This window comes from Puma concolor, chromosome F2 (assembly GCF_028749965.1).
Source record: "Puma concolor isolate L17-30 chromosome F2, mPumCon1.1.hap2, whole genome shotgun sequence".
NCBI classification, from domain to species: domain Eukaryota; kingdom Metazoa; phylum Chordata; class Mammalia; order Carnivora; family Felidae; genus Puma; species Puma concolor.
Window position 1 is genome coordinate 9251359 of NC_141684.1, and position 19818 is coordinate 9271176.

The window sequence follows — 19818 nt, forward strand, 5'->3', positions numbered from 1 at the left end:
AGGTACCACTCTAGCCCCAAAGGATGATATTATCTGAATATCCGATGATATTATACTATCCAAAGGAGGCTAGAATCCGGAGAGGAGAGTGAGGTATGCAATTTTATTTTACTCCGAGAGCAATGCAGAACCACTGAAAGGTGGTGAAGGGCATTGCATAAACGGAATTGCCTTTTATTTTTATTCTTCTTAATGTTTATTTAATCTTGAGAGAGAGAGACAGAGCGCCGCAGAGAGGGAGGGAGAGAGGAGATCCAGAGTGGGCTGTGTTGACAGGAGACAGCCCAATGTGGGTGGGGCTCAAACCCACGAACCAAGAGATCATGACCTGAGCCGAAGTCGGACACTTAGCTGACTGAGCCACTCAGGTGCCCCCAGAATTGCCTTTTGGAGTAATTGTTGCAAAGCATTGCAGAAAAAGGGCTGTGGGGGGGCCACCCTGGGGCAAGAGGACAAGGTAGGGGAGGTGACAGTATAATCCCTATGGGGGGAAACCCAGGCCCGCACAAAGCGGGTGGAAAGGCCACCAGTCTCCCCCAGGGATACAGCTGACCTCTATACCCTTTGCTTTTTTTCTGGAAGATAAATGCCTCAAAATTAGGACTGCAATTCCACTCTCAAAGAGGAAGCTCCCCTCAAAAGCAAACCGATTGGATTCCTAGAAGAGGCTTTTGACATGCCAGTGGGGACCCAGCTTAACATGGAAATCCTTCTGAAAATCCAGAGAGGGAGCAGTAAACTCCCTCTGAGCTTTGCATAAGAAGCCCGAGACTCCGAGACTCCAAGGTCCAATCTGGAGGCTATTCATCAGCCAGAGCCTCGGGGAGGCATCATGGAAGCTGGCAAGGCTAAGCTCTTACTCATTAACGCTTCTGGTGCTACTGATGACACTGTCCTTTCTGCTCTGGGGGGGGGGGGGGTACTCTGGGCTGAACAAAGCATCTAAGGCTTTGCAAAATGCAGATTACAATCCTGGCAGCTGAGGCGGTGACAGGGAAGCAAAGAGGAGGGGAGTGAAAATGCAAGCACTCCTGTGCTAATCCCAGATGGCCCAGAGTCGCCTGGGCCTAGCAAACGGCTCTCCCCGCCTCTCCCTCATTTGTGATGGGCAGGTAAGATCGGCCTGCCTTGTGGCCTAAGGCACCTTCCAGCTTTAACTCCCCTGATTGCAGTTTTTGCCCAAGAAAAGGAATATTGGAAAAAATAATTAGACTCTCCTTGGATTTGCAGTTTATCCACAGGGACACACACACACACACACACACACACACACACACACAGACACACAAGTCCTTGAGAATCTTTAGCGCTTTGCCAGAGAAGGAAATGATTGTTCTGAGCGTTAGAAAATGAAAATGTCTCAGGACACCTGGGTGGCGCAGTCCGTTAAGCGTCCGACTCCTGGTTGCGGCTCAGGTCCTGATCTCACAGCTCGTGAGTTCGAGCCCCACGTCCGGCTCTGCACTGACAGTGCGGAGCCTGCTTGAGATTCTCTCTCCATCCCTCTCTTTCTCTCTCACTCACTCTCCCAAAAAATAAACATTAAAAAAGAAAATGAAAATGTCCCTCTTGGATTTTCTCGAGTGTTGTATGTGATTCGCTGCACCCACTTCCTTAGAGAGCAGATAGGCTACGTGTGCAAGTGTGCGCCTGTGAGGCGTGTGTACAAGTGTGCGTGTGCATGTGTGCAGGTGTGTGCTTAATGAGGAAGCAGCTAAATCCAGGTAGAAGCAGATCAGTGTCATGGAAAGAACGGGTTTGGGGGTCAGGTACACTCTGGCTCGCGTGCCAGGGATGTTATATCCTGACTAATAAGTCGCTTAGACATTCACACCTCTGTTTCCTCAGCTAAATAATTGGGGATAATAATATCTACCCCTCAGACCCACTGTGAAGTTCACCCATGACTGCCTGTCTAAAATTTCCGCAAGGGGGCCTGGCACGTAGTAAGTCCGTGCACATCAGGCCCTCGCCTCACACGGAAACCTGAGAGACCCCGGCCACCGGCACCGGCTCCACCTGGTCAAGGTTACAAAGGTAAGCCAGACCCCAGGCAGGAAGGCGACTCTACGGAAAGGTAGGGCAGGGTCCTGAAGACTTAGGTCAGAATTAAAGGCACTTACAGGCTGTCTCCACCTGCTCCTTGATTAACCTGAATCTCCTCCTTGTCCTGAAACATTTATTGCCTCTTCCTGTCATGTCACCCCTAACACACCGACCCCCCTGCAAGGCAGGCATTAACAGCCCCATTCAGCAGATGAGGAAACTCTTGAAGGTGAGTGGCTTGCTCAGACGACATAGCTAATGGAGGGCACCATTGAGATTAAACTAGTCCTGACCCCACTCCCATCCCACCGAGCGCTCTACGACAGGTATCGATCGGTTCACCCAGGACTTTCCCACCCATCACCTCGTTGAAGAGCTGTGCCCGGCACAGGGTGGGGCTCAGTGGAGGCTGGTTGTCCTCCTAGGATGGTTTTGTTGACCCTGACAGTGTCCCAGGAGGCAGGCAGGAGGCTGCTGGGGTGACTGAGGATCAGAGAGAGGTTGAGCAATTTGCTCTGGGTCACCCAGCAGGTAAGTTACAGAATCGGGACCGGCACTCGGGTCTTCCTACAACATCCAGCTGAGAGAGAAAAGCTGACCAGCTTTGCAGAGGCACAGCACCCACAGGAAAAGGAAACTCAGCTCGTGAATTATTTTAAAATTCATGGCTCACACACACTGAAGTATTTAGGGGTGAGGTTGCATGATGTCTGAAATTTGCTTTCCAAGGATCAAAAATAGAGAGGGAGAGAAAGAAAGAAAAAGGAAGTGGAAAATGCTAACTTTTTTGGATCTAGGTGACAGGTATTTATTTATTCATCTTACTATTCTTTCGACTCCCACGTAGATTAAAAATTTGCAAAATAAAATGTTGGAGACAAATGCATCTCCTACTTCTCTCCCTTTCTAGAAAGCCCTTGAGAGCACATGCCCTCTCCCCAGGTACGTGGCTGATATAACTCCCAGCACATACTCAGACACTGGGATTCCGAGAGTGGGGCCTCCGTTTCCGACCACAGCAGCCTCCGTCCCTCGCTGTCCACGCAGAAGGCCTTCCCGCTGCCCCTGTCCCTCTGGCTGGCTCGGTACTGGCCGTCCTGGTCGCACTGCAAGCCCGCCTCACTCTTCTGACAGTCAGTGACACCTGGAACGGAGAGACAGATGTACCATCACCGACGTGCTTCTGGGACCCCTCCCCTCGGGGCCCCCAGACTGCCTGTAGTTGACATCGCATGTCCAAGTGACGGATGCAGACACCCTCCAGCGTCAAACTCTTCAGGGTTCCCACCCTTTGGTCAAAGGATCTTGTCCAGGCCCCCTGTTGGGCCACTAAGACCCTGCGATCTGGCTCCACCTGTCTCACTCCACGCGCTCTGTGTCTCCACAGGGCACACGGCATTCAGTCCCCGGGGCACTCCCTCTTGCGGATACCCAACACCATATCCCAAACACAGGCTCTGCTCCCGGGGCTCCACCTCCTGGTGCTCGTTCTCTTCCAGCTTCAATGGGATACCCCTTCACTGCCTATCAGCCCTCCCCTCAATCCTCACTTCCTCAGGGAAGCCCCAGGCTTCCGACATCCGACCGTTACACACTCCCATCCACCCACACCTCTCCTCGCTGCTGGACCGTGGTTACTATTTCCATCTGTCTGTGTGAATGAACTATCCGCCTCCCCCTCAGTAGAAGCTCCAGGCCGGCAGGGACCTGATCTGGTTTTGTTCCTTATTGGATCCCAGTGCCTTGCTCAGGGTCTGACATAGGACACGAGCTCCCGCGCTGTAATACCGGGATTTGTAGTAAGAAATATATATTTGGCCTTCCTCTCGTTTCTGGCACAAAGCCCCTTAAATCTCCTGGCATTTCCTAAGTGGTGAAAGCGATAAAGGTGTCTTTTGTTACAGTATAGAGGTCACTTTGGGATGGCTCTTAAGGACAGAGGCTGATTGCTAGGAGAAGCAACTATGTGATTACGGCACTGAAGCTTTCGGTCCCTCTCCCTGACCTCCAATCACCAACGGCCAATGATTTAATCAAGCTCGCCTATGTAATGGAACGTCCATAAAACCCCAAAAGGATGGGGCTCTGAGAGCTTCCGGGTTGGTGAACACGTGAGAGGTGGGGGAGAGCGGTGCACCTGGAGAGGCATGGGAGCTCCGCCCCTTCCCCCCCCCCCCCCGCCCCCCGACCATGTCCCGTGCATCTCTTACCTGTCTGTTCCTCGGTTATATCCTGTTATAACAAACTGGTAATTTCGGTGAGTTCTGGGAGGCGCTCTAGCAAATTAGTCAACCCAAGGAGGAGGCCATGGGAACCTCTGACTTAGAGTCAGCTGGTCGGAAGTACAGGTAACAATCTAGACATAGGACCGGTGCCCGAGGGGGTTGTTGGAACGTCCAGTGTGTAACTTGTTCCTCAGAAGCACAGGTAGTAACCTGGGCTTTCGATTGGGGATGGGGGCAGTGGGGTCTCAACCTGTGGGATCTGGTACTGTCTCTGAGAGGATCATGTCCAGATTGCTTGCTGCTGGTCTGGGGAAACTACCCCCTACACACACACACACACACACACACACACACACACACACACACACACTGGAATTGGGTACCGGAACCTCCCCCAAACAACCCAGTCAATAAATACTACCTGAATCCATGGATGAATACCTCTATTCCTAGCCTTCAGCTATTTCTTCTGCCCAGAAGCCCCTTCTCCACCTGCCCCATGGCTAATGCCCACTTGTCCTTCAAGATGCAGTGCTAGCTACGACAAGATCATATAACATACATGTCCATTATATTATTAATTACACACATCATATTATTAATCAAACGTTATGTTCTTTTCCTATCAGACTCTAAACTCCCTGAGGACAAGGAAATTACCATCACTTGTCTCCTATATACCCAGTAAAAACTTGGCACAAAAAAGAGTGCTTAATACATTTTTGATGAATGATACCGAAAGAGAGTGTCTTGACATGGTTCTCCAGGGCTGGGAAGTAGGTTCAAAAATGTTCTTTCATGGCAGCCCAGAGACTTGAGAACATCTAATTTTCTATATAGTAAGACTATTAGTTATAGCACTAACCATTGATTAGTTACAACATTTAGTAGAGAGATTACAAAGGCTACTTTAAAAATCTTTTTTTTAGGGGCGCCTGGGTGGCGCAGTCGGTTAAGCGTCCGACTTCAGCCAGGTCACGACCTCGCAGTCCGTGAGTTCGAGCCCCGCGTCAGGCTCTGGGCTGATGGCTCGGAGCCTGGAGCCTGTTTCCGATTCTGTGTCTCCCTCTCTCTCTGCCCCTCCCCCGTTCATGCTCTGTCTCTCTCTGTCCCCAAAAAAATAAATAAACGTTGAAAAAAAAAATAATAAATAAATAAATAAATAAATAAATAAATAAATAAATAAAAAGAGGAAGACACAAGAGATCCCTCACTCTGTATGTATGCACCAAGGAAAGGCCACGCGAGGACATAGCCAGGAAGAGGGCCCTCGCCAAGAACCTGACCATGTTGGTACCTCGATCTTGGACTTCCTGCCTCCAGAACCATAAGAAATAAACGTTAGCTGCTGCCACCACCCCGTCTATGGTAATTTGTATGTAGCAACTGGAACTAAGACATGGTTTATAAGCACCCTATGAGTGGGGTATCATCGGCCCCATCTAATTAATAAGGAAGTTGACATTCAGAGAAAGAAGGAGGCGTGGCCTTGGTCATAGTTCCAGTGCGGAGGCGGGAACCAACCTGGGTCTGGCTGGTGTCAAACTTCAGGTTTCTCCTCTGTTCTCTGTCATTTCTGTAGTGCCCCCCGCTCCCATAAACAAGGATCAACACATCGCATCGATCCCTTTGTAAGAAAGCCTTCCTTAAGCACTGTGATAACACTTCAATTCATCTCAAATCCATGGCTGAATCAATGCGTCCAAGCTGAGGGTGATGCCCAGACGTCAGGGACACTCTGCCTTCCTGGTGAAGAGTTTAATGTCTAGGAGCAATGTCAGACTCCTAGTCTATAAAATCCCTCTGGTTGTCTTAGAATTATCACACTATTACCACTTCTCTCCTAAAGAAACTGCCCTGGGGGTGCCTGGGGGGCTCAGTCGGTTGAGTGGCCGACCTCGGCTCAGGTCATGATCTCACGGTTCGTGGGTTCGAGTCCCGCGTCGGGCTCTGTGCTGACAGCTCAGAGCCTGGAGCCTGCTTCGGATTCTGTGTCTCTTTCTCTCTGCCCCTCCCTCTGCTTGCAGTCTGCCTCTCCCTCTCTCAAAAATAAATAAACATTTTTTTTAATTAAAAAAAAAAAGAAAAGAAACTGCCCTTACCAGGGAAGTTGACTTGGTCTCTTTCAATTAATCATTTTAGAATTCTAAAATCTATTCAGATCTAAAACATTAATGGTTTGCTCCGCGTTGACACAGTTTCAGATGCACAACGAGGCGAGCTGTGCGCCCTTGCCAGGAAAAACCCAACAACACCTAGGTGACTATCACGTAGGCCGAGTGAAATCACATGACATATGGGAAGGCCACACGTACCGACGGTCCTGACAAAGTTATAGGGCCAGAAAGGGAATGTGAGCAACACAGTTGTAATGACTGGTAATGACTGTGGGTGGAAAATTTCTTCCATTTCTCAATCTGATAAGCTTGGCTTACAAAAATCAGAAGTTTCAGAAGCAGACAACGCCAACATCAAAGGCCGGTTATGCCACTTACTAGGGGAGGGACTCTGGCTAAATTACTTCTCTGAGCCTTAGCGTTCTTATACGCAAAAGTTGGGCCAATAATATTTACACAGAAGGGGATTTGATAGGATTTAAGCCATCTGACCTAGATCCTGGCAGGGTACAGGCATACGGAGGTGGTGCCCCTTTGATCATTATGCTCTGCACCCACTGGGTCTCCACGGCCAGCAATTGTGTCCCCCTCCAAGAGACACTTGGCAACATCTGAAGACATGTTTGCTTGTCGTAACTGGGAGGGGATATGCTCTTGGCATCTAGCAAGTAAGGGTCGGTGATGCTGCTAAATAAACATCGTGCCACACAGAACACGGTCCCCAGAATGAATTTTCTGTCCCCAGATTTCAACAGGGCCAAGGTTGAACCACCCTGCTGTGTCCCCATTGCATGGCAGGGACTCTCTTTCAAGCGGGGACCTGGCGACACTTACAGTGAGTGTGGCTGAAAGCTCCAGCAGAAACGGTCGTCCTGCCCCTGGGACATGGGACACAGGCCACGCTGCCTGCCTGTTCTTGGTAGAATCCGACGGGACAGGGGATGCAGATCTCCTCCTGAAAGTAACTTCCCTCAGGACACTTGACTGGAAGAGAGAAACAGAGAAATGATGTTAAAGAAAAGATTCTGGGGGCGCCTGGGGGGCTCAGTCGGTTGAGCGTCCAACCTCAGCTTAGGTCATGATCTCACGGTTTGTGGGTCCCAGCCCCGCGTCGGGCTCTGTGCCGGCAGCTCAGAGCTTGGATCCTGCTTCAGATTCTGTCTCCCTCTCTCTCTGCCCCTCCCCCACTCACACTCTGTCTCTCAAAAATAAAATCAAAATGTTAAAAAAACTTTTTAAGGAAACAAAGAAGAGATTCTGTGTGCACCTCGGAGCACACAGGCCATGTGAAATCCCAGCAGCAGGACAAAAGCTCACTCACTGAACAAGTGCCCAGTGAGAATCTGCAATGTGTCAGACCCTCAGAGTCGAGGGTAAGCTGTGGGAAGGGTAGACGAGGCTCCGGCCCTTCAGGAGCTGACGGGCTAGTAGGATAAGAGGCTGTCCGACGAGAACTTCAAATGTGGGTAAAGCGAGGCAGGAGAGGAGTGTACGTCAGTGAGGAAGGCCCTCTGAGAGGTGATGCTTGACACCAAATGATGGGGAGCACCCTGGGCAAAGAGCCAAAGAGTATTCAAAGCAGAGATGACAGCAAGTGCAAAAGTCCTGAGGCAGGAGTGAGTTCGGATTAGTCAAGGAACAGAACGAAAACAGCCAGACAAAGCCAGCTACTAAGCTAGACCTTAGCAGACAAAGGGAAGACTGGCCTGAGACGAGGTTTGGGAACAACTTGAAAGATGAGGGTCCATCCCTCAGTTGCCATGGGAACGCTGCCCTAACTGGAGGGCATGGTGGGGTGCAGCCTGGGGTGCAAGCTTGGGGGTTAGAAGGATTGGCTCAGGTCCCTCTCCCCGCGATACCTAAATGACTATGGACTTCCCGGAGGCTCCATTTTCTCCTCTGTGAAAGGTATTAATAATACGATCCCGTCGGAATGTAATGATGATCATAATGCCAGACTCATATACACTCAACAAATGGTCGCTATTTTGTTTTTCATTTTTAATTCCAGTGAGTTCACCTACAGTGTTATATTAGTTGCAGACGTACGATCTGCTGATTCAGCACGTCCCTGCATCACCTGGGGCTCATCATGGCATGTGCATTCCTTGATCCCCATCAACAATCTCCCCCACTCTCCCACCCATCATTATTTTTATACTCGAGGGAGTCCTTCCTTGACATCGGCCAGCCTCAATATCCACGCTGTCCAAACAGGGCAATTTCAACAATTCAGCACCCTCTCATTAGACTCATGCGGCCTCTCCCCGCCGGTTGGTCATCGATGGTGTTGCTCAGATCTGGGACCACGGTGAGGTGAGACCCCCAGGGCACAGGGTTCACGGAGGCCCTCGCTGTCGGGTTGCGGGGTTTCTGATTTACTCAGAAATACCAAGTATGACCCTGAGAGGGAGGCCTCCGTACATCACGCCCCCTGGAGGCCTCACTGGCCTCGTTCCTCGCCTCCCTGTTGTGCTACCCTGTTAATCTGCAGATTCTCAGTGCTCTCTGCCCCCTCTGATTCTCACATTTCTAGTCCTTTCTCATCTGTTCCTCTACTACGATCTGGGCTGAGGAACCAGAAACCCCAACTAGAGAGACGCATATCTCCCAAGAGTTGTTAGGGTCCGGGAGCTCTAGCTTAGGAAAATGCATAAGTTTGGCCACACTGATACTGATGGCTCAGAGAAGGGGTGGGGAGAAAAGAGGTTCTTGTTGCTTTCTTTCTTGGTTCTGGGCTGTGTTCCCAGGAGTTTGCCAAATGACTTCCAGAAGAAGCGAGCTGTTACCCAGTGAAGGCGAGAGCCGGAAGCCTGTCTGCTCTTGGGACCCCTTCCCTGGGCCCGGCACTCTGCTGTGGGCTTCATGGCCATAACCACAGCACACCCGTGAGTCGGTGTTTTACCCTCATGTCGCAGATGAGGAAGCTGAGCCTCGGGACATTCGTGCATGACTCCCTGGCATGCTTCATGCGAAGGGCTGTGGGGAGGTAAAATTACACGTCACACCAAGCGTGGTGCCACGATCCTCTAAGAAAGGTACCATCCTCTGTCTAGACTGGAAAAAACGGAAGCTCAAGGTCAAAGTGGGCCGGGCGATAAGGTGAAAGAGGTGCATTTGAGCCCCCTTCCCTAAAAACCAAAGCCTTCTCTCCATCCGCCAGTTCGAGCACCTTCCCTCCACAAAAAAAGTGAGCGCGAACGTGTGGGACGTGGAGCCAATGTTGACTCAACCGCCATCTCTCTCTCACGCACACACGCCCGGCACGTCTGACTAAATCGGAAACTCAGGGCACATCTTGGAAACCGAACGGTGTGTTTTCCGGTCTGCCCCTGAGCAATTAACCCCCTCCCCCAGACAGTGGGGTTTCATTACTCCTATGAGTCAGGTCCCTGATCATCTCGAGTATTTTAAGCCGAGGACGCGGACTATTTTTTCAAGTGGTCTCCGAATTCATCGCTAAGGGAAAACAAAGCCTCTTCCACCGGTTCCAGCTGCCGGGCCTCCCAACCCGAGGGGTGGGTGGGGGGCAGCAGGAGAGAGCGGGGACTCACTTTCATTGTAAGCTCAGCCACTTGCAGGCCTCACGACGATGCTCGAGGAACCCGCGTCCTGCTTCTCTCTGCCTGTGCCGTCAAAGCCTTTCCACCCACGGGAACGCCGTGCTCAGGTCAGAGTGAGGCTCGATAGCCTCCCCTCTCCCCCGGCAGGCGTGGGCTCTCCAAGACCCCTCCGTCCACAGCAACAAGTTGGCACCCATCTTTCAATTAACTCCCTCCACGAAATCGTCAGAAACTCCTTTGGTCTCGGTGCCCTCCTTCATAAGAGGAGACAGTCTGGCCTATTGGAATTCGAGGGCTTCACCAAGCTTCCGGGTCAGGCCATCCCTCCAATCACCCTGTCCCCATGGGCCCCCAACCATGACAGCCATGCCTCTGCTGACGAAAAGTATCCGCGAGGAAGTGTAACAGCCCTTCACGCCCTCAGCTCGCTCCGCTCCACCCCGCGCCTGGCCCTGTCACTCTCCGGCCTGGAATTCTCCCCCGGCACCCCCAGCAGGCCACCCCTGGCCGGCCCTGGCCTCTCCCTCCCTGGCTCCTGCCTCTCTCTCTGAGAGCCGCCATATCCCCACACACCCCACTCTCCAGCCATACAGACCACCGACTCTGTCATCATTCGGCCACAGCTTCGTGACTCCTTGCGCTAACCTCCACTTCCAGAATGCCCTTCCGCACGGTAGCACCCTCAGCACACAGGCACACACATGCACACGCATGCACACACAGACGCGTGCACACCCCACTCCTTGCCTGCTCTTCCCTGAGCAGCGATTCCGACGCACCTGGCATCTCAGCGAGCCTTCCCTGACCCGCCCGGACAGGGATGGAGAAGCCTTTCTCACTGACACCTAGCTGGCTTTTCATTTCTCTCTCCCCACCTAGATTGTCAGTTCATTGAGAGTGGAGTTCTGGCCTTTGCTTCCATGACTACGAAACCCGGGGCTTAACACCTAGGTATGCTTTGAAAGCTTCGATGGATGGATACCATAGATGGGAAGAAGGCAGGAAGAGGGAAGAAGGGAAGAGGAAGGAAACAAGACGTAACATGTTACTTCGGGGGGAAAAAACACCCATAGAGAAGGAGCTCTGTTCGAAGGACTTGTAGTGAATGAAAGTTAATGTGGTCCAGAATGGAGAACGGAAAACCTGGACAATTTCTCTGACATTCTCCTTACTGGACCAAACGGGTATGGAAGTTGCCAGCAGGTAATTCTGAAGGGAAGCCGCGTGGTTGGCCTTGAGGCAAGAGGGGGGACATAACCGACCCTGTCGAAGCTGCAAACAGAGCCCAGGCCTCCTCTGCAGGATTTGTTCCCGGGGTAAGAGCCGCCAGGCCTGCGTGAGTCACAGGAGGTGGATGCTCCCCACCCTCAGCCCCCACCAGCCCCCAGTCACTGCCCTCCGAGGGGATCATGCAGATTAGCCTTCCCCGGAAACGATACACAGAAACCCTGCTTCATCTCCCCAGGACAATGCTCTGCTTGTAGCCCCACAGCTGTGTCCCAGATGTGCTTCAGAAGGAGAAAGGGCCAGTTAAAGGAGCTGCAAGGACCCAAGGGCATGATTTCACGAAGAACCCCCTTGTTGAGAAGACAGCAGTGTGAGGCAGGGGACGAAGAATCAGGAATCAGGAGAGCTGGGTTCGGATCCCAGTGTGGTCAACGAAAAAGGCCATTCGTTGAGAGGCCACCAGGTAGGAAGAGGCGCACTGACTGCATCATGCCAGGCAAACCACAACCCCCAGGAAACAGGTGTTATCATCCCTCTTCTTCAGAGGATGCCTCATGAGGGTAAGTGATGTCTCAAGAACCCACACAGAGAAAGTGTCGGAGCAAGGACTCGAACCCAGCTCCACCTGACGTCAAAGAGCAGTCTCCCAATACTCCTAACTCTATGCGGCTGGCTGCCTCATCCAGACAATGGGATTGATAGTACCTGGCCCTCTAGACCGGAGAAACCCAATGAGGCCCCAGCATGTATTAGAAGTTCAATAACAAATAGATATTGTCATCAGTACGGGAGAAAATCCAGGGCTCCCAGGGCTGGATTTTCGTGAATTCCATTCCAGACCTTTCTAACTATTTGGAGTAAGGAGGTAGGGCTGCATGGCATGATCGACAATTCTTCTGAGTCACGAAAAGCTACAGCAGCTGAGAAACAGAATGTAGGTTTATCTAAAGTTAGGATTGGCAACCTGTAGCCCGTGGGCCAAATTCGGCTCACCTTTCTGCATAGCAAATAAAGTTTTATTAGAATAGAGCCACGCGGGGTGCCTGGGTGACTCAGTCGGATGAGCGTCCAACTTCGGCTCAGGTCATGATCTCGTGGCTCGTGAGTTCGAGCCCCATTATCAGCCTCTGTGCTGACAGCTCAGAACCTGGAGCCTGCTTTGGATTCTGGGTCTCCCCCTCTCTCTGTCCCTCCCCTGCTTGCCCTCTGTCTTGCTCTCTCTCAAAAATAAATAAAAACATTAAAAAAAATTTTAATAAAAAATAATTAAAAAAGGAATACAGCCATGCTTTTCTCCCTACAATGGATGAGTTAAGTCATCGAGACAAAAGCCATAGGGTCTGCGAAGCCTAAAATACTTGCATTCCGGCCCTTTATAGAAGAAACTGGCCAACTCCTGTCTTGCAGCAAATGTAGCCCAGAAGAACCTGTCATTCAGTCGAATTTCCAGGCCACCCTGTGGTTCCCAGTCTCTCTGAAGCCACGCTGAGTTGTGGCCCCCACTGGTTGACATCCTTCAGACAAGACTGTTGAGCTCTGAACTCAGCTTCCCCTCCTTCCTCCCAGTGGAGCTGGGCTACCCATCCTGTCAGGCAGGAAGTAATAATCTAATAATCAATAGAGTTCCCTAGAAGGAAACTTAGGATCCTATTTCTGGACCAGCGCTTTCTGTTACACGCAGGGAATGGGCCCTGGGAGGGAATGTAAAGGCAGAGCCAGACTACAGCCCTGTGACCTGGCCCCTGACCAGCACCTGTCCCATGTCCTTTCCCTCCACCCCTGGGCTCCACACTCCAGGATGTGCACCCAGATGGGGTTCCCAGACCCCCTTCCCAGCGCTACCTGGGTGACCATAAAATCAGACTCCTGCCCCTCCATACACAGCCCCCCCCACACACGCATGCCCTTGGCAGTAGATGCCGGGTTCTTCACGGTCAGTCCAAGAACACAGTGGTGGGTGTTCTGAATGCCTCAGTCACTATGACTCTGCTTCACCCACCCTGGCAGGGGGCACCTTCCACCCCTGCTCCTACTTCTCATCCTTTCTGTTTGGGCAGCTCTGTGAGGTAGGAAGAGCGGGGCTTCTGGCCCCAGAGGACCTTGGGTTACTCAGGCACAGCCAACTGGTTCCACGAACCCGAGTCCCTCCTTTGAGTCGGCCCTGCCCTGGACCCTAGAGATGCTGCGTCTCCTTTCATCTGAGCCTCAACCCCTTCATCTGTCAAATGGCGGAATGGCCGGTCGCTGGGGGCCACTGTGAGCAGTAAATAGCTGTGAAAGTGCCTCGTAAACTACAAAACCCTCTGTAAATATCAGCAGTGAGTGAACCGGGTGCGTTTCTGGCTTCTGCGTTAAGATTTAGCTGCATCTCGGGGCATCTGGGCGGCTCAGTCGGTTGAGCGTCTGACCCTTGATTTCGGCTCAGATCATGATCTTATGGTTTGTGAGATCAAGCCTGCACTGTCACTGCTTGGGATTCTCTCTCTCACGCTCTCTCTCTGCCCCTTCCCTACTCATTCTCTCCTTCCCCGCCCCCCTCTCAAAATAAATAATAAATTTAAAAAAAAAAAAAAAAAAAGAATTAGCTGCAACCTAAATCCAATGTGGACTTTAGAGCTTGGCATGGGCTTCACAAAAGGAAAAGTCATGTAGTTCTTGTGTTGGAACCGATATAAATAACGGAAAAATAAATAACTGAGAAACATCTCCCCTTGCTTCAGCTCCGCAACAATGCCTCTCTGTCTCGTGCCACGTGGGAGGAAGACTTCTCGTTGCGAGCCCTTGGAAGTAGGAGGCCGAAAAGACAGCCACATCCTGATCCGTGGGTGCCGCAAACACGTTAGGCTACACGGCAGAGGGAAACTGAGGCCACAGACGGAATCAAGGTTGCTAACTGGCTGACCCTAATATAGGGAGGGTGCCCTGGATTGCCCAGTTGTGTGTGACCACTGGGTCCCCAGAAGGGACAGATGGGAGTCCAATGAGGTGTGATTTGAAGCGCGTCCAGAGAGCTACTATGGTACTGTCGCTTTGGGGATGAAGGAAGAAATGTGGGCAACGTCACGTCTAGAAGCTGGAAAAGTCAAGGTAACAGCTTCCCTCCGGTAGGAAGGCAGGCCTTGCTGACTTCTTGGTTTTAGCCCAGGGAGACCCGAAGAGGAATTCAAACCTGCGGAACCGTATGGTAATAAATGTGTGCCGTTTCAAGGCACGGAGTTTGCGACGATTTGTCGCGGTAGCGACAGGAAACCCATGCAGCTCCCGTTCAAGGAATGTGCAGCCGCGTTCTCGAAAAAAAACCACTTCCAAAGCTACTTGGGGTAAAGGCCAGGACGGCAACCCCAGTAAACCTCTGTCAGAAACCACCGCCCCTTGGTGGTCAAGCCCTGGGCTGATCAGTGGCCACTCGGACCCGGTGGTGAGTGACGCGGTGCCATAACCAGACTGAGATATTGGGGAGTGCACGGGGCGGACGTCAACCTTCTCCACAAAGACAGTGGGGCCCGCACCCCAAAGTCCAAGTGGGTCAAGAACGAAGAAGAAGGGTCACCTCAACATCAGGGGTTCCTTCTGCCATGCCACCCACGCCTCTGGTTTCAGCTACCACCTAATGGTAATGACTCCGTGCCCACGCACGGTGGGTTACCGGGAGACCTGCCGAGCGGCTAAACGGATGATTCTCCACTCTCTAGGTGCGGAGGGACCGCCTCCAGTGCCCTGGTGGCCCTTTTCATAGCCTCACGTGTCCGAAAACAGCAGTCCCAGGGCTGGGCAAGGACCTACCGCACCCCGGTGGGTCCCGAGGGGCACTGCCGGTGGCCAAGACTTGGTGGAATCCTTCCAGGCACCCAAACCACGTCCTGGGAGAGGTGCCGAAGCTGTCTCCCTGGAGGAAGTAGATGGAGGGGTCTGCTGGGAATGTCTTGGAATCCAGATAAAGCTGGAACTCTCCACTTTGGATCAGATCCGCGAAGCGTCCGATGAGATCCTTGCCGACTAAGGCCTCCTCTGTAAGACACACGATGAGGCAGGAATGTCATATTGTTCTCTGCAAGGCCCGGGATGGGGGGGGGGGGTGTCAAGGGGCAGAGCCACCCAGAATGTCCACAGGGAAAGGGGATGTAAGCATTGCCGGGTTTCTCATTTTACAGGGGGAGACACTGAGGCCCACAGAAGGGGACGGACGGGCCCAAATTCACACCGGAGTCAGAAGCGTTACTGAGACTTTAACCCGGGTCTCTGGATCCTGCCATCTCTGTGGCATCAGTATGATCCCCACTGGTACGAGCTATCGTGTCTTCAGTCACGAATTTCAGGCGCACCACGTAGATACACGGCTGTCTTAACCTGTGGCAAGCCACCGTCTCTGAGCCTCGGTCTCCTCATCTGCAAAATGGGGCTGGCAATGCTTCTCTTGCAGTTGGTGACGATTATGAGGGAGGATGTGTATGATGGGGCCACTCAAAGAGAAGCCGGAGCCTCCAGGAGGCAGTGGTTAGTTAAACGCCGAAGCGGCCTCCCGCTGTTGACCCCTAAGTATTGCCTAGGAAGAAACCAGATGAGCACGACATCTGGAGCTGGGACGGATCCCTGCACGCCATGAACATCCATGCTCCGGCAGGCTCCTGTAAAGCCCACCCAGGGCCCGAAACCACAGTCATCAGCATGGACACCAGGAATAAGCATCTCCTCTCTTGGCAGCTTCAGACGTACCTGAATCGCCCTGGGTCTTTCCAGAAGAAGATGAAAAGGGACCCCCAGCCCCCCCGGTAGCACAGAGGTCAGGCTGCAGCCAGTCCTGACCTTGGGCGTTTGGCCACTGGACCGGATGGTAGGAGAGCAGGGGTGGGGGCTCCCCATTCTCCGGTCGGCGATATGGATTCTGTCTACACTGGCTCCCGGCACCGTCACAAAGTCCACTCCTTGGATCCTTTTGCTCTCTCAATCCATCCACACACCTGCCCACTTTACACAGTATAATAATGGGTTTAAATACTGTCACTGGTCTGAGATGTTTTAGAATTACAAGTGCGCAGAACACAGATTATAAACCAACACAGACTGTCACCCTCCTCCTCTTCCCTGCTTCACCCCTGTCTCCCCGTCGGTGCCCAGAAAATCAAGAGAAGAATTTAAAAGTGTCCACATAAGTATACTCAGGTGATATTATTTAACTGTAGTAAGCCACTAACAGAACATCGTTCATTTTTATGTACTTTTTTTTAAATTTTTTTTTTAACATTTATTTCTTTTTGAGACAGAGAGAGAGAGAGCATGAACAGGGGAGGGTCAGAGAAAGAGGGAGACACAGAATCTGAAACAGGCTCCAGGCTCTGAGCTGTCAGCACAGAGCCCGACGCAGGGCTCGAACTCACGGACCGTGAGATCATGACCTGAGCCGAAGTCGGACGCTTCACCGACTGAGCCACCCAGGAACCCCTTATGTACTTTTTAATCACTGGCGCCTCCAAGGGCCAAGTACATCATTCTCTCACTAGATCCTCGTAGGAAGGCATTACAGGCTCCACCGGCATGTGACAGATGGAGAAACTGAGTCTCAGAGAGGCTGCATGCCATCAAGGCAGAAGCACAGGAAAACATACCGATGTCACGCACATCAGGAAGAGAGGCTGGGGGAACGTCCTGGAGCCGCAATTTCCATGTGACATTCACTCCTAAACGCTCGCCACTCACACATTCCACCTGCACCGTGGAACCATCGCAGACAGGAATGGAAACGGGGCTCCCAAAAGTCTTTGCCTGCATGGAGACAGATACCTTTAGTTCTAGAACACGGAGTCGGGAGGCAGCTTTGCTGAGCCCACACCAGGCGCCAGAACGTGGTGGATGCTACTTCCTTCCAACCTCCCTTCAACCCACCCGAGGGGGCAAAAGGCACCATCAACCCCCTTTCCCTAGAGAACCATGAGGGTCCAGTCACCTCCGCACAAGTCAAAGTTCATCCTGGTTCACGCCGGATTCTTTTTTCCCTGTTGCATTAGTATATTACTGATTAAAATCCGTCCCGACCACTTTAACTAGCGTTTGGCTTTGTTCGTCTTTGACAATCCTCAGGGCCTACAATCATGCCCAGCCTGTAATAGGCACTCAAACATTTGTTACATGGAAGGAGGAAAGAAGGAAAGAAAGAACTTGGTGCAACGAAAGAGTCTAAACAGACCTGGATTAGCTATCCAACTTGGGCAACTCACGTACCCTCAGTGGGCTTTAGTTAATACACTTAGAAATCAAGGGCCACTAAGGCCCACTGAGCAGGGTGCTGACGTAATTAGAGACAAGAAATGCACAATTTCTAGAATGGTTCCAGGGACACAGTCAGGGCTCAACAATGAATAGCTATCACTGCCATTGTTGCCAAGTACATTTCTTTGAATAAAAGGGGGCAAAGTATGTTTCTCTTTGTTTTAGAATCACAACTGTCTGTATCTGTTTTCGTGAAAATGTACGTTCTCCAAAATTCTTAGCATGAGGTGTTAAAACTGCGTTGCTCTCTGAGTTAACAAGCTTGGAGCAGAACGAGTCGCTTATTTAATTGAGTGACTTTTATTTATTTATTTTTTAATGTTTATTTACTTCTGAGACAGAGAGAGACAGAGCATGAGCAGGGGAGGAGCAGAGAGAGAGGGAGACACAGAATCCGAAGCAGGCTCCAAGCTCCAAGTTGTCAGCACAGAGCCCGACGCGGGGCTCGAACTCACGGACCGTGAGATCGTGACCTGAGCCGAAGTCGGTCGTTCAACCGACTCAGCCACCCAGGCGCCCCTAATTGAGTGACTTTTAAAGACTCCCTCTGTGAATACTTGTGACTTCAAATCACAGAAGCCTTTGCCTACTACACAGCTAAAGACTCTGGAAGGCAGCATCTTCCTTCCAGGGGGGAATCCATAATGCCTTCCGGCAGGTTTGGTCAAGACACATCCGGCACAGTGGTTCAGGGTGCGCATCCTGGCGTTTCAGTCTTCCTGCACCCCGTTCCCGGACCCTTCCTCCGCAGGTGCTGGTAGGACGGCACAGGCGTTCACAGCTCTGTCCCCAGGTCATCTGCCGGGCTCCACCATCCCCAGCTGTGTCACTCTGGACAATTACGTTAACCCTCCGGGCTTCAGCCCCCTCATCCACAAAACGGGAACAGTAATAGGATCCCCGCGAGCATTGCTAGTCCCGGCCAACAGCGCACGGGGCTCGCCACACGGTAAGTGCTCGGCACACGTTTGGTTTGTCACCTCTATGCAGAAAGGAACGCCGGTAAGGAGTGCGGATTCCATCCCTGCCGCTACGTAATTAGCCTTGGCCAAAGGTCTCTCTCAGGGTGAACCTCGGTTTGCCTATCGGTAGAATGAGTGGGAGCGGGACCCTAGGTTCCCTTGAGCCCCGAGGCCCCCCGGACACGGTGACCCCGAGCCCAGTCCGAGCCCCCGCCCGCGCGGGAGGCCAGGCGCACACCTGGATCTGGCAGAAGCCCCGGGCCACGAGCTCGTCTGATATGAAGACCCGGAAAGCCGGCAGCAAGCCCGCGTAGTCGGCGCTGCACATCTTGCCTGGCGGGAGCCGGAGCAGGACCCGCGCTCGGGTCTGGACGGTCTGCCACAGCTGGGGCCCTGCAGGCAAGCGCCAGAGGTCAGCAGACGCGGACAGCAGACCCGTGAGACTCTCCTCTTTGGTTTTGCCTCTGCAAAAGGAGCCCTTCTTCGTTTAGCTCGGAACGCACAAGCACTCCCAGCTTGCACGGCCCCCTTCCCGGCACGGTGGTTTCTCTCTGAAATTACTGAGCACGCACCCTCCCAGCGAGCTCAGTCCGGCCTCGGCCTCTAAACCAGGCTGCTTGACATTCTTGGGGGTGGGGGGGTGGGGGGGACCTGGACATTCTTCTTGGGAAGTCTGCCACATTATCTTGCATTCCAACAGGGCCACCGCATACGATGTTGCCAGTTAAGGGGAGACCCCACAGACTGTATGAGAGCCGCACTCTAAGGTTGCTCAGTGCACAACCTGCACAGTAGTACACGGTGGCCCTGCACTTAACTGTAAGAGCTCGAGGCTCGTGCCCCTCTTCTCCCAAGTGCCTGGCTCTAGAGCCAGTCTTGACAAGCCTGGTCTTAATTTCGGCTTAGGCCACTTTGTCACAGCCAGGGGGACAGACCACTTATTTGTCCAAATCATACTGGCCTTTTTATGGATACCATTTTCTATCCCAGAAATTTGCCGGAAATACTGCCTTTTGACACTCTGCGAACCCCCCGGAACCTTGTGACCGTCCCAGGATCTGGGTCTCCCTCTCTCTCAGACACCACCCCGGACCCAGTGCCCGGTCCCGGCATCCGCCCCTGCTCTGCCGGGCTGTGAGTAACTGTGGCCAGCCTTAGCCAAGGCAGAGGCAGTCAGAGCTCAATGCTGCCTCACAGCTGTGGGGGTGTAAGAACAGGTTCCGTGGGAGAGCAGGGAAAAGGGGCTCGGCCCATCTTCAAACAGGGCCCAGGCACACACTGACCAGAACTGGTGCCCCCCCGCCCCAGAGCAGGGTCCAGCCCCAGATCTGCCAGGCATTAGGTGTGGAGCCCCAGATGGACCCGGGAGTGAGCCCAGTGGGTCAGAGTCCAGACAAACAGCTCTGAGCTTGTC

General features: G+C 52.4%; 1 protein-coding gene across 1 annotated transcript in view; it reads right to left on the minus strand.

Moving 5' to 3' along the window:
• The window catches only part of TG (thyroglobulin), a 254316-nt gene that overhangs the window by 196823 nt on the left and 37675 nt on the right, over nt 1-19818 (minus strand). The window contains exons 18-22 of the mRNA XM_086695581.1: nt 18643-18797; nt 16782-16938; nt 14962-15186; nt 7223-7372; nt 3020-3190 (exon numbers count right to left, since the gene is read on the minus strand). Coding sequence (XP_086551707.1) covers nt 3020-3190; nt 7223-7372; nt 14962-15186; nt 16782-16938; nt 18643-18797 — 858 coding nt within the window. The remainder of the gene's footprint in view (nt 1-3019; nt 3191-7222; nt 7373-14961; nt 15187-16781; nt 16939-18642; nt 18798-19818) is intronic.